General features: G+C 44.5%; 1 protein-coding gene across 1 annotated transcript in view; it reads right to left on the reverse strand.

Annotated features, from left to right (window-relative positions):
• Positions 1-2,225: 2,225 nt before the first annotated feature.
• akap6 (A kinase (PRKA) anchor protein 6) overlaps positions 2,226-15,259 on the reverse strand; it is a gene marked incomplete at both ends in the record, with an annotated part of 204,851 nt that continues 191,817 nt past the window's right edge. The window contains 7 exons of the mRNA XM_083998470.1: positions 2,226-2,270; positions 5,204-5,311; positions 8,646-9,005; positions 9,102-9,647; positions 12,198-12,395; positions 12,663-13,085; positions 13,302-13,991. Of these exons, the coding sequence (XP_083854596.1) occupies positions 2,226-2,270; positions 5,204-5,311; positions 8,646-9,005; positions 9,102-9,647; positions 12,198-12,395; positions 12,663-13,085; positions 13,302-13,991 (2,370 nt within the window). The remainder of the gene's footprint in view (positions 2,271-5,203; positions 5,312-8,645; positions 9,006-9,101; positions 9,648-12,197; positions 12,396-12,662; positions 13,086-13,301; positions 13,992-15,259) is intronic.

A 15,259-nucleotide genomic window follows, 5' to 3' on the forward strand; every position in this document is an offset into this window, starting at 1 on the left:
TCGGTGGAGGTGAAGGTGAAGTCCTCGGAAGCAGGAAAAACAACTGATGAAGTGGTTTAATGTGTTTTTAAGCCTTAACTTCCTGTCTCTTAACGGGACGTTCACCTTTTGTCTTTTGTCGTATATTTTTGTTCGGCTGCGACTCGGAGAAACGTTCAACCGAGACTCAGGAACGTTGAACATGTTTAATAATACAACACAACTGGACAGACTGAGACACTTTGAGTGCACTTTGGTAAATGGTGAGGCGTTCAAAGTGCTTTTTTGTGACGCAGTGAAAAGAAAGATCGTCAAAGCGTCGAAAGTCTGAAGTCGTGTTTCAGTCACTGTGATGATGCAGGTTTACTGTAGTTTTGAACTTTCAGCTTCTACGTGTCGGACAGATTCAGGTTTGGTCGGGATCACGATGAGGAGAAGGTGAATGTTGAAGTGTTTTAGTATCTGGAGCTTCGTTAACGCGTTAAATTCAACTACAGTCTGTTATTGTGTCTTAATGTCGACGAAGGGTCGGGACCAAGCGTCTTTATCAGTCAACACAAAGTTTTAAACCTTTTACACCAGGGCTGTCAATCAATCAATCAAGTTTCTATTTGTTGTCGATATTTTTTCAAGCGTTTTATAAAGGACAAATACGCTGCTTTATAATAATGTGAGTTATTATACAGAAACCCTCAAACGCCTCACTGCATTCGCCATAGAAACATCTGCTCCAATAAAAACATGGCGGTGCTAACCGTTTGCGAGATGGTTTGGCTTCAGACATGCAGCGGATTCTTTTCAATTATACGTAAAAAGAAAACCACAAAAAAACTTTGACGGATCTGATTTAAAGATTTCACAAGTTTAGTTTCTACACACTGCAAAAATTCAAAATCTTACCAAGAATATTTGTCTTATTTCTAGTAAAAATGTCATTTCTAGTCAAAATAAATCTAAATATACTTAAAATAAGACTCATCACAATTAAAAAGCAGCTTGTTTTTAGACACTTTTTACTTCTTTCAAGCATATTTTCACTTAAAATAATCTGATAGTGGAGCAAGTTTTTTTTTCTTATTACAAACACAAAAAACATGCCTTTACTGGCAGATTTTTCTACTTATTTCAATTAAAAATTTGTTTGAAACAAGTGAAAATGATCCAAAAACAAGTTCATTTTTAGGTGATGAGTCTTATTTTAAGTGGAAAGAGGCAAGTTTGACTAGAAATGAGACATTTTGACAAGAAATAAGACAAATATTCTTGGAAAGATGTTGAGTTTTTGCAGTGCAGATTCAGATTCTAGCGACTCTTTGAGTTTCGTAGGATCCAGATGTTTCGGTGCAACATTGTGGAAGAGACCACAGACCACAGATCACGTGACTTCTTCTCACTGACATCATCCACAGACGTGGTGGAGCTGAGGATGTCCGAGGATAACGTTAACGTGCGTTTCCGGGACGACGGGATGTTCACAGTGAGTGTGTTACAGTGACAGAGCGAGAGTGAGGTAGCTCCAGAACGAAGGGATGAAGCAGAAGAAGATCAGATCTCAGGGAAACGACTGAAAGTTTCTAACTTCGATGTAAGGGTTGTACTTTTTTATGTTTTACAACAGCAGAAGAACAGGAAGTTGCCTAAATAAGGAAGACAGGTGTACCGGTGTGAAAGCAGCTGAGTTTCTTTTGTCCCTCTTCAGATGCCGTAGGCTACTCCTTCGTCTTTGTGTCGTTGAATGTGTTTGTGTTTCGTTTTTTTTTCCTGTTATGTTGAATCTTATGTAACAAATAAAACACGACGTGACTCATCAGTGAAACTTCGTCATTCAACCTCGACCTGCTTTTGAACTCACCGCTGTTTCTGGTTTTTTTTCTTTTTTCTCAGTTAAATTGTTGTTGGATTTAATATTAATTTCACTACGTTAACGAAGCAGAAACTGTGTGTGTGGGTGTAAAGTTGTTGGTTTTTTTTCTCTTCAGGTTTCTTCATGATCAACCGACCCGACAAACCTCTGATCACAACAACAGCAACAGCAACACAACAGGAGGATCAGGGCTTCTGAAGGTCGCTCTGACAACGTCCAGACAGGTAAAGATCAGTTCAGTCCAACAGCTGTGGAGGTCTGGGAGATCAGAGGAGGAGGAGGGGAGGGAGAGGGAGAGGAGGAGGGAGAGGGGGAGGACGAAGCCCAGAGGAGAGATCAGCTCGGCGGGGAGGAGGAGGAGGTGCAGACTAGAGAACTCCCCTTACAGCTGAATCCTGGAGGTCCCAGCTCCCAACACAGGAAGTCTCTGCAGGACGGAGAGAGAGAAGGAGGAGTTAGACCAGTTAGTCTGAACGTCACTTTACTGCATCTTTATTGCTTTTACTTTGGTTTCTATTGATTAAAAGGGGAATTCCGGTCATTTTTGACCCCTAACACTGCAAAAAATCTAATATTTGTCTTATTTCTAGTCAAAATGTCATGTCTAGTCAAAACAAATCTCATTCTACTTAAAATAAGACTCATCACATTAAAAAGCAGCTTGTTTTCAGACACTTTTTACTTCTTTCAAGCAGATTTTCACTTAAAATAATCTGATAGTGGAGCAAGTTTTTCCTCCTTATTATGAGCACAAACAACTTGCTTTCACTGGCAGAGTTTTCTACTTATTTCAAGTGAAAATGTGTTTGAAACAAGTGAAAATGATCTAAAAACAAGTTCATTTTTTAGGTGATGAGTCTTATTTTAAGTGGAAATGGATGAGTTTTGACTAGAAATTAGACATTTTGACAAGAAATAAGACAAATATTCTTGGAAAGATTTTGAGTTTTTGCAGTGCATAGCCTTATTCTACCTCTATTACACCATGAATTAAGATTTTTCCTGATATTAACTCCTAATTATTGCTTATTCATTGTAAATTAATGCATTGTTGTTCCTGAATAATGATGTGAATAACCAGTGGGTTATTGGGGCCTTGTAAAGGGGCAGTAGCACAAGAACAGTAATTCTTCCTTTACCACTCTGAGTTAGTACTGTATAGCATGAATGCATAGCCATCCGGTTTGCCTGCATCAATTTTAGTCGCGTTAAGGGTCAAAACTGACCAGAATTCCCCTTTAATTCATATGTTCTTTATTGTCTCTGCAGGAAAACACACACCACATTTTATTTTCTATTTTCTATTAATTAAACTCTGGGTTTATTATGAACTTGTTTTTCATTTTCTTAATCTCACGTTCACACATTTAACTTCTCTGCTCCTGGACTAATTCTGTTCTTGTGTTTTTTTTATTTTTTTTTTATTGATCGGTTCAGTTCTGGTGTTGAAATGAAATGATTTTTAATTCATTTATTTGGGTTTTAAAAACGTCTAAAACTGAATGTTGTGTGTTCAGCTGCAGCTTCCTCCTGCGTGTAGCACAGATTTAGATTTAGATTTAGCTTTGCTCTCTTTTTGGCTATGAAACTTTACACACACACACAAACACACACTGTATACACACACACACACACACACACACACACACACACACACACACACACTGTACGTACACAGACACAGACACAGGTGCAATTAAAGCAATCGTGAATGCGGCTCATGATGTGCTCTGTGACCCAGACAGCAGAAGGTCTGCAGCAAAACACAGGAGAGAGTGTGTGTGTGTGTGTGTGTGTGTGTGTGTGTGTGTGTGTGTGTGTGTGTGTGTGTGTGTGTGTGTGTGTGTGTGTGTGTGTGTGTGTGAACAGGTGGGCTAGACTGGGGCACGCCATGGGGGTCAGGACCAGCTGTATGCATCACTGATATGATGTGAGTGCAGTGTGTGTGTGTGTGTGTGTTTGTGTGTCCTTTGTCATGGGTTTACATGCATTGTGTGTGTGTGTGTGTGTGCTCGCGCTTTGATGTGTGTATTTCTTTGCATGCGAGTGTGTATGCAGGTTTGTCCTCTGCTGTGTGTGTGTGAACAACATGTCTGTCTAACCTGCAGCTGTTGGGCTGTCAGAGCTTCTACCTGGACTTTTATGCCCTGCCCTCGGGGGTGTGTGTGTGTGTGTGTCAGTGTGTGTGTGTGTGTGTGTTTGGAGTATGGGGGCAGTAGGTTTTGCTTCGCCCTGGAGGCACCTATAGGGCGGCCACATCTCTGTCTCACACACGCACACAGACACACACTGCAGCTTCCTGGTTTGATTTCATTTTAAAAAACAGAAGACGAATCTTCGATCACAAACTGCGTCGCACACGTTTTTAAATCACAATAATAATTCACTTTAAACCGTTTGTGTGACGTCGCCTCAAACTGTTTTGTCACGATTATACATTTTCTTGGTATGATTATTGTCAGAGAAATAATCACAGTGTTAAGATTATCACAATTATAATTATGCATCAATACATTTCAAAACACTATGAATGTGTAAAATCAATTATAGTCAAAATATAATTACAATACTAATCTCTTAATATAGGACCAGTTATTAATCCCCCGGGGGAAGTGTTTGAAACATTTAAGTCATTAATTGTCATCTATACCAAATGTTTAAAGGTACATTGTGTAGGAATTCCTCCCATCTAGAGTTGTGGTTGTATATCACAAGCAACTCAGTCGTATTTTTCATGCTGCATTCACCTGAAATTGGGCAGACAGCAGATGGACGACAGCCGCTGCACGTCACGGCATAAACAAGCCTCTATGTAAACAAGTGGTCCGTCAGCACGAGGCAAAACAATACACGTGACAATAGTGGTTTGGTTTGTTAGCGACGGCCGTCTGCCCGACTGCAGGTGAATGCAGCATCAGTGTAACGCTCCATTCCTCCTCACTGCATTACCGCGGTGACTTTTCACAGACAAATATATGATCATATGAATGATATGAACGGCTAATTCAGAGCTGAAAGGAACACTTCAGTTTGTTGATGGGGGGGATTACTGGTTAATGAAAAACAGACTTTTGAACCAAATAATCGATTTTCCTGAATAGATAACAGGAGAAGTTACACAATGTCCCTTTAAACCATCTTTCAGGATCATTGCAAAAAAGAAGATGGTTAATGTAAATATAAATAATTTCAACATTTTTTATTCTAAAATCCTCTTCAGCCTCCAAAAATCTACATGGGTCCTAACTGACGCTGTGTTAAAAAAAAAAGTGTAGTTTTTTATTTTTGATGAGATTTAAAATGACAGGAAGTGACATCACACAGCAGTAAAAGTCTTTGTTGATTGGCTGTTGAACTCACTCTGATTGGCCCCGCCCTCGGGTTGGAGGCGTGTCTGACTGAGGTCTGGCTGCGCCCCTGTGCTGCTGCTCTGGTGGTGGTTTGATTGACAGCTGAGTGAGCGCTCACCTGAAGGGGGAGGAGGGGGGGAAGAGGGGGGAGGAAAAAACAACAGAGAGAAAAAATAAAGTTAGAAACCAGAGGAAAAGAGAGAGATCAAGAGAAAAAGAAGAAGAGGAAACAAAAGAGAAACTTGTTTAGTCGCATGAAAGTTAAAACGTGATACAGAAACAAAATCCTCCTTTATTCTCTAACAGAGAGAGAGAAAGGGGGGAGGAGGAGGTGGTGATGGATGGAGAGAGAGAAAGCGAGTAAAGGAGAGAGAGAGACAAACAGGAGAAGGAGGAAGAGGAATAAATCAAAACAGCATTATCGGCCCGAAACGTTGTTTGTCTTTGTTTTCTAATCGGCTTTTTTCCTTCTTTGAGCAAAAACTGATGAAAAGCTGCAAATGAAAACAACTCTCTCTCTCTCTCTTTCTCTCTTTCTCTCCGCACGCTCTTAATTGGTTCACAACTAATCACTTTGTAAAGACTTGTGTAGCTATTATCCCTCTGCATACGTCAGTGTCGCACACACACACACAGACACACACACACACACACATGTACTGTATGTATATGAAGTCACGGTCGCGTGCACACGTACGTATGTGGATGCACACACATGTAGAAACACATTGACTCGTCTCTGTGTTTTCTTTCTTCTCGCCTTTTGTTTGATGTCGTTTTAATGAATTTATAAGATAATGAGGAAAAAAGTGTCAAAGTCTGGATTCACGTACAGTAAAGCCTCGAACGCAGCACGCTACAGTCTCTGCTGAGACGAGTAAAGGAAATATACCGAGTCCAAAATGTGCAAAAGACTAAAATTTCTAAAACATAATAAAAAGCAAATGTAAAAGTGTGAAAATTTAAAAATTAAAAACTTCAAATAGGAGTTAAAAAATTATACTAAAAAAAATATTATTCCATTATTTTTTTTGAAAACAACATTGTGAAGAATACATTAGTAAAAGTTTAAATTATTAACAGAAAAATAAAAATTCAAAAAAGGTTAAAATGCTTAAAGAAGCAAAAGTATAAAAAAAATAAAACCTCATAAAAAAATCTAAAAAAAAGAAAAAAATATAAAAAATGTCAAAAAGAAATCCTAAATAAAAACCAATGCAAAAAATTATTGAACTTATTAAGAATAAAATCATAAACACATAAATAGAAAACTCCAAAAAAGGAAACATTTAAAGAATAAGTCTTATAAAAAATAAGATATTATAAACATATTAGAAATTATATATTAAAACAAAAATGTAAGTCAAAATTTGAAAACTTAACAAAACAAAAATCTCATAAATAAATATATTTCTATATAAAAAAACAATATAACAACCGTGGTTCACTGACAACGGCCACTAGCTGTTTGATTATTGAAGCATTACAGGCGTCTATAGGTGTTTGTGCTACAGTTAAAGTGAGGAGGAGGAGGAGGAGGAGGAGGAGGAGGAGGAGGAGGAAGAAAAGCTGCAGACATGGTAAAAAAAAAACAGAGAGAGAGAGAGAAGAAAGAAAGAAAGAAAAAAAGTGATTTGCATAAAGAAATAGAAAGAGTTTAAAAAGAGCACAAACACGCTAATTCAGCGCTGAAATGAATTGAAGGATCGCTGCAGGAGGGAGAGAAGCTCTTAGCTGATGAATCCTAATAAAATCTGACTGATGGTAATTATGCTGATGTTGTTCCGTTGTTCCGTGGACCTTAACCTTTTAACGGAAAAGTGAGAAGTCGGCAAATCCCCCTCTTCCATTAACACCTGAGGGAGGGAGGGAGGGAGGGAACGAGGGAGGAGGAGGGAGAAAAGATACCTGCAGGAGGAGAAGAAGGAGAAGAGAAACAGGAGGGGAGGAGGAGATGAAAAGAGAGAAAGAAGAAGGGGGGAGATGTGAGAATATGAAGAAGGTGATGAAGAGTGAAGTGGAAGAAGAGGAGAAAAGAAAGATGAAAAGAAAGTAGAGTGTGAAAGGAAGAGATGGAGGGAGAGGAAGAAAGACAAAGTGAGAGGAGGAGAGATGTTAGAGACCTGAAGGAGGAGGAGGATGAGGAGGAGAGGAGGGAGGATGAAAAGTGAGATATAGTGTAGTGATACGAGAAGGAGGAAGAGAAAGAAAAGGATGAAACGAGAAACAGAGGAGGGGGAGAAGAGGAAAGGAAGATGAGAGCAAGAGTGTGACATTGAGAGAAAGGAGGAGGAGGAGAGAAGAAAGAGAAGATACCTGCCGGAGGAGAGGAAGAACAAGTAAGGAGAGGGGAGGGAGAAGAAGGAGAAGAAAGAAGGAAGAGAAAAGAAGGAGGAAGTGATGAAAAGAAAGAAGAAGAGGAGGAGGAGGACAGGAAGAGGTGAGGAAGGGGGGGAAGTGAGGGGAGAGGAAGAAGAGAAGGGAAGGAGGGAGAAGAAGAAGAGGAACAGGAAGGGAGGAGATGAAAAGGGAGAAGATAGGAAGAAGAAGAAAGGGGGAAGAGAAAAGAAGGGAAGAGATGTGAGAAGCTGAAGTAGGTGAAAAAAGAGGAGGAGGAGGAAAGGAAGAGGTGAGGAAGAAGGGATGAGGGGGGAAGTGGGGGAGAAAGAGAAGAGGAAGATGAGGAAAGAGAGACAGTGGAGGGAGGGGGAGGAGGAGGAGGGAGGGAGGGAGAAGAGGAGAGGAGAAGAAAGACACCTGCAGGAGGAGAGGAAGAACAAACGAGGGGAGGGAAAAAGGGATGAGGGGAGAGAGAGCAGAGGAAGAAGAGAAGGTAGGGAGAAAAAGAAGAACAGGAAGGGAGGGGATGAAGAGAGAAAGGGGAGGAGGAGAATAATAAGAAGAAAGGGGGAAGAGAAAAGAAGGGAAGAGCTGTGAGAAGCTGATGTAGGTGATGAAAAGAAAGATGAAGAGGAGGAGGAGGAGGACAGGAAGAGGTGAAGAAAAGGGGAGGAGAGGAAGAACAAATGAGGAGAGGGGGGGAGAAGAAGAAGAAGAAGAGGAACAGAGATGAAAAAAGAGAAAGAGGAGAGAAGACAGGAGGAGGAGGAGAAGAATAAGAAGAAGGGGGGGGAGATGTGAGAAGCTGGAGGAAGTGATGAAAAGAAAGTAGGAGGAGAACAGTAAGATTCGAGGATAAAGGGATGAGGGGAGAGAGCAGAGGAAGAAGAGGAAAGAGGAAGGAGGGTGAGGAGGAAAGGAAGAGGTGAGGAGGTTATCATCATCTCCTCAGTGTCCGGCCTCTGTAATGGAAACGAGAGAGACAGAGAGAAGCCGCGGCCTCATTACATTCCGAGGGGCCGGGCTCGGTCTAACTCCTGGTGCAGTCTGAGAGTATCTCTGTGTAACTAACGTCCCTGATAACGGATCAGACTAATACATGAAACACTCACCTGCTGCTTCTTCGCTTCCTGCTGCTTCGCTCCTCCTCCTCCTCCTCCTCGTCTCCCCTTCTCCTCCTCCTTCCTCTCCCCCTCCTTTTCCTCCTCCTCTTCCCTCCTATCAGCCTCTCTCATCGGCGAGCAGTTAATTTTGGGATTAATACGCGTGGCCGCTGCCTCTTTTGAGGGATTTGTAGCGGAGCCGCAGACACTTATCTTGGTCATTACGGCGTCCATATTGGATTCAAGCCTTTTAGTATCAGCCAAACATTCAGCAGCGGCTTCGGCTTCAGCAGCTTCGGAGGAGTCTATCGGGCCGACACGCGCCGCCCGGGGATTAAGATAAGGAGGCCCCTCATTACGACTCCTCTCCTCCTCCGACGACACAGTGGGAAGAGGAGGAGGCGATGGCGAGGAGGAGGAGGAGGAGGAGGAGGAGGAGACTGAGCTGTAGCGAGGCTCGGTCACCGTGCAACCTCTGATGAAGTCCTGATGCTGAGGAGGAGGAGGCCAGATGCATGTGAGATATGGAAGCTCCTCCTCTTCCTCTTGCTCCTCTTGCTCCTCCTGGTTCTGCAGGAAGGAGGAGGAGGAGCGGTGGAGAAGGAGGCGCGGCGGCTTCGGCTTCATGCTGTAGCAGAGCGGCGGTCCCAGATACACCTCCTCTGTGCAGGCGGAGAACAGCGTCTCTTCGTCCCGGATGTCCGGGCTCGGGGGCAGCGACCAGGAGGAGGAGGAAGGAGGAGCGTTCCGAGGAGACTTCAGGTCCAGGATGCAGGAGAAGGAGGCGGAGGAGGAAGGGGGCGGGGCTAAAGGAGGAGCAGATGTTGTTGTGATTGGTTCGGGGCTGGGGCTGACGGCGTAGCACGGCAGCGTGTACGGCGCCGGCGTGGAGCTCTTCTCCTCGGAGCACTGGCTCACCTCCCCACAGTCGCTGTCGTGGGAGGAGAGGGACAGGTAGGAGTAGAAGTCTCCTTTACGCAGCTGCAGCGGCCGGTGGGAGTGCTCCAGCACCTGAGGAGGAGGAGGAGGAGGAGGAGGAGGAAGAGGAGGAGAAAGAGGTCAACTGGAGGTCATGTGTCTATACACTGCAAAAACTCCAAATCTTTCCAAGAATATTTGTCTTATTTCTTGTCTAAATGTCTCATTTCTAGTCAAAACTAATCTCATCCCACTTACAATAAGACTCATCACCTAAAAATGTACTTGTTTTTAGATCATTTTCATTTGTTTCAAACAAATTTTCACTTGAAATAAGTAGAAAAATCCGCCAGTGCTTGTAATAAGGAAGAAAAACTTGCTATCAGATTATTTTAAGTGAAAATCTGCTTGAAAGAAGGAAAAAGTGTCTAAAAACAAGCTGCTTTTTAATGTGATTAGTCTTATTTTAAGTAGAATGAGATTTGTTTTGACTAGAAATAACATTTTGACAAATATTCTTATAAATATTTGATTTTTTGCAGTGCATGTGTCTATACACTGCAAAAACTCAAAATCTTTCCAAGAATATTTGTCTTATTTCTTGTCAAAATCTCTAATTTCTAGTAAAATCTAATCTCTTTCCACTTAAAATAAGAGTCATCACCTAAATATTAACTTGTTTTTAGATCATTTTCACTTGTGTCAAACTCATTTTCATTTAAAATAAGTAGAAAAATCTGCCAGTGAAAGGAAAAGAGAGAAAGACAGGAGGAGGAGAGGAAGAAAGGGGGATGAGAAGAAGGGGAGATAGAGAAAAGAAGGGAGGAGATGTGAGAAGATGATGAAGAGTGAAGTGATGGGGAAGTGAGAAGAAGAGGAAGAGGAAAGGAAAGATGAAAAATGTTGTGAGGTGGAAAAGAGTAGGGATGAGATGAGAGGAGAAAAAGAAGGGAGGAGGAGGAAGAAGAGGACATGTGAGACACTGAGGAGGTGGTGAAAAGAAAGAAGAGGAGGACAGGAAGAGGGGAGGAAAAAGGGATGGAGGGAGGTGAATAGAGGGGAGAGTCCAAGTCATTTGATATATTTGATCATTTTATTTTAAAAAAAGTACCAGCAGTTACTTTTCCTGGTAATTAGTTACTTTTATAATGTGGTAACTCTGGGGAAAGTAACAAGTAACTAATTACTTTTCAATGCTCAACACTGATGGTGTTTAATCTGTAATTTAACAAGTCTCCCACATCGTCACCACCGCCTCCTTCCCTCATTTGCATATTAATATCTGACTTCTTTTTTAGTTTTTTCTGCCTGGTTTCTTTCTCTCTTCAGAATCAAACAGCAGCTGATGAGTTTTTCAGATTTCTCTACTTCACTCACGACGACACGCGCTGAAGAAATGAGTCATTACATGAGAAAAAGTTCTGATCCCTGATGCGTTTTATTGAATTACTGCGACTCACTGAGCGGATCGACCACTAGAGAAGCTTCCACTCTACTCCACTGTTTCCTCCCTCGTTCTCCTCCTCCTCCTCCTCCTCCTCCTCCTCCTGCTGCAGAGGTCAGAGGTTCGTTTGGTTTCTACACCTGCAGACTACACACCTTTTTCTTTTTGTCTTTCATGATGGTCGACCAATCATCTTCCACTACCGGACGTGAGTTCATAGGTCAGGAGGTGTGTAGTGCCGCATTTTGTAATAAAATTCTTGAACGCAATATGTCATAAACTTTGCCGCATTTTGTTATAAGTTGTTACATAATGCACCAAATTATTACAAAATGCGGGTATTGCAACATTTTGATGAAAAATATGTAATAATTCAGTGCAATATGTAACAGCTTATTCACAGGACTGCGTTGCATTAGCCTAAAGTCCTCCTGCGTTACTTTGGAAATCTAAATGTGTCGACACGTCCCGATCAAGGGGGCAGTTGTCGGTCTGAGAAGTGAAGTCACTTCCGCGTTCAACAAACTGCAATCCCCTCGGCTTCCTCTGGGGGCTGGTGTCAGAAAGCAGCATTCTCAATAGACCCCCATGTTAAAATCGCCGACTTTACATCCTCAATAAACATGATCAAAGCCTGGTGTCATGACGGTTTTTGGTCTCAACCGATAGTTAAGTTATTTAGCATCACAGATGCTACGTCCATATTTTTTTTACAGTCTATGGGTTAGACGTGTAGATGTAACGCACAGGCGGCCATCTTGCATCGGTCCACTCCCTCCGACTCTGTAAAGTGGATGATCCAGTCATCTGCACTAAAAAAACCTACGTAGCTATTACTGTAACTATTTGCACAATGTTACTTTCATAGAAAAGTACGTGATTGGAATTATTCTTGATTTTAAAGGTGCAGTGTGTAAAATGGGGGGACCATGCAGGACTGTGACGACTGGGAGTATTTCAGGAGCATGGAGCGATGAGGTGAAGATCTAAACTGTTTGAAAGCTAGAGTGCGCCATTCGTTTGAATGCAAAACACAATTTCAATGTAAAATGGGAGTAATTCCTACACAATGTTGAACGCAGCCTGTATCTTTTTAATATCCTGTTGCTCTGTAGTGAACTGTTGACAGTGCAGCAGAATAAACATGTGATTGATTGATTAATGTATATTGGGATATAGTAGGAAGCTGCAGCACTGACCTTGTCTCTGATGTGTGTCAGTGAAGCAGAGCTGTGGTCTGGACTGGACCTGCTGGTCTCGGTCCTCTGGTTCTGGTTCTGGTTCTGGTTCTGGTTCTGGTTCTGGTCCTCAGCCTGGTTCTCTTTGCTCTTCAGCGCCAGCGAGGTCAGGTCGATGATCTCCATCACAAAGTCGTGCACGTTCTCCTTCTCCTTCTTCTTGTTGTTGTTGGAGGAGGAGGTGGGGGAGGAGGGGAGGAGGTGGCTGCAGCAGGAGGAGTGGGAGTGGGAGCGATGGCGTCTCTTCGGGGGAAGCGACGACTCCTTGTCTCGCATCTCCCTCCTCGTCTCCTCCGTCACGAACGAGGAGAACTTGAACTTCTCCTGGATGGTGATGGCCTTCCTTCCACTGCCGCTGTTGGCCGCCACTCTGCTGCTGCTGCTGCTGCTGCTGCTGCTGCTGTTGTTGTTGTTGTTGTGCAATGCATCATGGGATGTGCAGTCCTCCAGCGGGGAGAGGGAAGGAGGCGAGGGAGCGGAGGAGGAGGAGCTGTGGCAGGGCAGCTCTCCTCGGAGCTCCCCCACCAACGAGGAGCTGCGCTTGTGCGTGAAGGGGAGGGGAAGGCGCTGTTGTTGTTGGCGATGACTCGGTTCTGTTTTGACATCCTGAACTGTCTCGCCTCCCGTTGCCGTGGTCGCCGTCGTCATGGCGAACACGTACGCCTCCCGTAGCGACGACGACGCCTCCCCCTTCTTGGTGAAGACGCTCGACTCCTCCCTGAGGAGCGCGTCGTCCTCGTCGTCCTTCCCCTTCAGGCAGCTCTGCTCCACGTTGCCGTTCTCCACGTCGTCCACGAACTGGCTGATGTAGCTCCTCCTGGTGGCGTTCCTCCTGTTCTCCTCCTCTTTCTGCACCTCCTTCTGCTCCTTCTGCTCCTTCTTCTCCTTCTTGTTGTTGCCGTTGTTCACGTTTTGTGTCGTCGTGCGGTTCAGGAAGCCGTGCGCCGCCTCCTTGTTGTTTTGGGAGGACGGGTGCGTTGTGGTGGTCGTCCCGCACTGCAGCTCGTCGCGCAGGCTCGACTCGGTTTTGGAGGAGGAGGAGTAAAAGGAGGAGGAGGAGGTGGCGGAGGAGGAGGCGCGAGGAGAGCGAATCCAGCTCTGCAGCTCCCTCTTCATGTACTCCAGCCCCAGCACGTAGGATCCCTCCATCTCCTCATCGTCCTCTTCTTCCTCGTCGTTACCAGAGGAGATGCCGCCACCGCTGAGCCGCTCCTCCTCCTCCTCCTGCTCCTCCTCCTGCTCCTCCTGCTCCTCGCCGTCCCGCACGCCCAGCTCCTCCTCGGTGAGCGTGAGCGTGGAGGAGGAGAGGAGGTCGCTGTCGTCCTCGTCCTCGTCCGTGCACGCCGAGGACACGTTGACGACCATGCTCAGGCTCGTCGCGTCCGCCTCGTCCATCCCTCCTCCTCCTCTGCTGTTACCATGGCTACAGCGCTTCCTGTTGCCGTTGCCATTGGCATTGGTTGCCATGGCGGGGTCCAGGAAGCCGTGGTGGTGGTGATGGCGTCGGTTCCTCAGCGTGGCGAAGTCCTCGGAGCCCAGAGACGAGTCCTCGGCGCTGCTGAGCTCGGTCAGCGACGCCGTGGCCGAGCTCTCGTTGATGAGCGACGGCGGTCCGCGCCGCCCCGAGCCGGATGACATCATCATCCCGATCCCGGACAGCGGAGCGTGTCGGCCGCCGAGGGACGGGGAGGCGGGGAGGCGGCTCCTTGTCGGCGAGCTGCTCGGGAGCGCCATGTCGGAGACGCTGCGGGTCATCTTTGAATGAACGAATAAAAGTTTATTTGAACACGGAATAAAAAGAACAGAATAAAAACAATAAAACAACACAAAATGACAACAACAAGACTTAAAGGGATATGCCAACATTTTTTTTCGTGTCTTGCCTCACTCCCGAGTCCATGACCAGCAGATAGACACCATCCTTTCGACTGTGCGTGCAGTAACGAGGGAGATACGGGCAGAGCTGGCGCACCGCTAATTAGCTTAGCTCAAACGCTAGAAGTGTATAGGTAGTGTTAGCCTGCCTCCACCTAAAGTCGCTAATTAGCTTAGCTCAAATGCTGGAAGTGTATAGGTAGTGTTAGCCTGCCTCCACCTAAAGTCGCTAATTAGCTTAGCTCAAATGCTGGAAGTGTATAGGTAGTGTTAGCCTGCCTCCACCTAAAGTCGCTAATTAGCTTAGCTCAAATGCTGGAAGTGTATGGGTAGTGTTAGCCTGCCTCCACCTAAAGTCTCTAATTAGCTTAGCTCAAACACTGGAAGTGTATAGGTAGTGTTAGCCTGCCTCCTACCTGAGCTGAAATCAGCAGTCGGAAGCTGGTTTCATTTTAGCTCTAAACTCTGTAAATATATCACTTTATCAACATTTCAAACATGTTTAGGTGAGAAAGTAGCCGTTTAGATCAGCAGTGTGTCGTTAATTTGTCTAAATACCAGCTGTTTACAATTTTGTTGGGACGAATTCAGCGCTACTCAAGCTAGCCGTTGTGACCAACGCACTTCCGGTTACTTTCACAAAATAAAACACCCGTTTCCCTTTACATACAGAAAACCATGAGGATAGATTTTGTGCTTTTACTTTCCTTGACACCATCCTTACATGCAGTAACAAGGGAGATACGGGCAGAGCTGGCGCACCGCTAATTAGCTTAGCTCAAACACTGGAAGTGTATAGGTAGTGTTAGCCTGCCTCCACCTAAAGTCGCTAATTAGCTTAGCTCAAATACTGGAAGTGTATAGGTAGTGTTAGCCTGCCTCCACCTAAAGTCGCTAATTAGCTTAGCTCAAACACTGGAAGTGTATGGGTAGTGTTAGCCTGCCTCCACCTAAAGTCATCAGAGAAGCTCTTCAGCAACTCTAAACGGAAACCAGCGGGCCGATCTTCGTCTCAGAGCTGACAAAACTCTCCAGTAAGGCATCTTGAGCGGTCAAATGCCGCTAACGGGACGAGATCGGTCAAAACGGAGGGTTCAAGCTAAGACGCTTTATTTTGGTTCAAGCTAGCTACATCGAGGGTAGGTTAG

Source organism: Trachurus trachurus (genome assembly GCF_905171665.1).
Source record: "Trachurus trachurus genome assembly, chromosome: 22".
Lineage (NCBI taxonomy): Eukaryota > Metazoa > Chordata > Actinopteri > Carangiformes > Carangidae > Trachurus > Trachurus trachurus.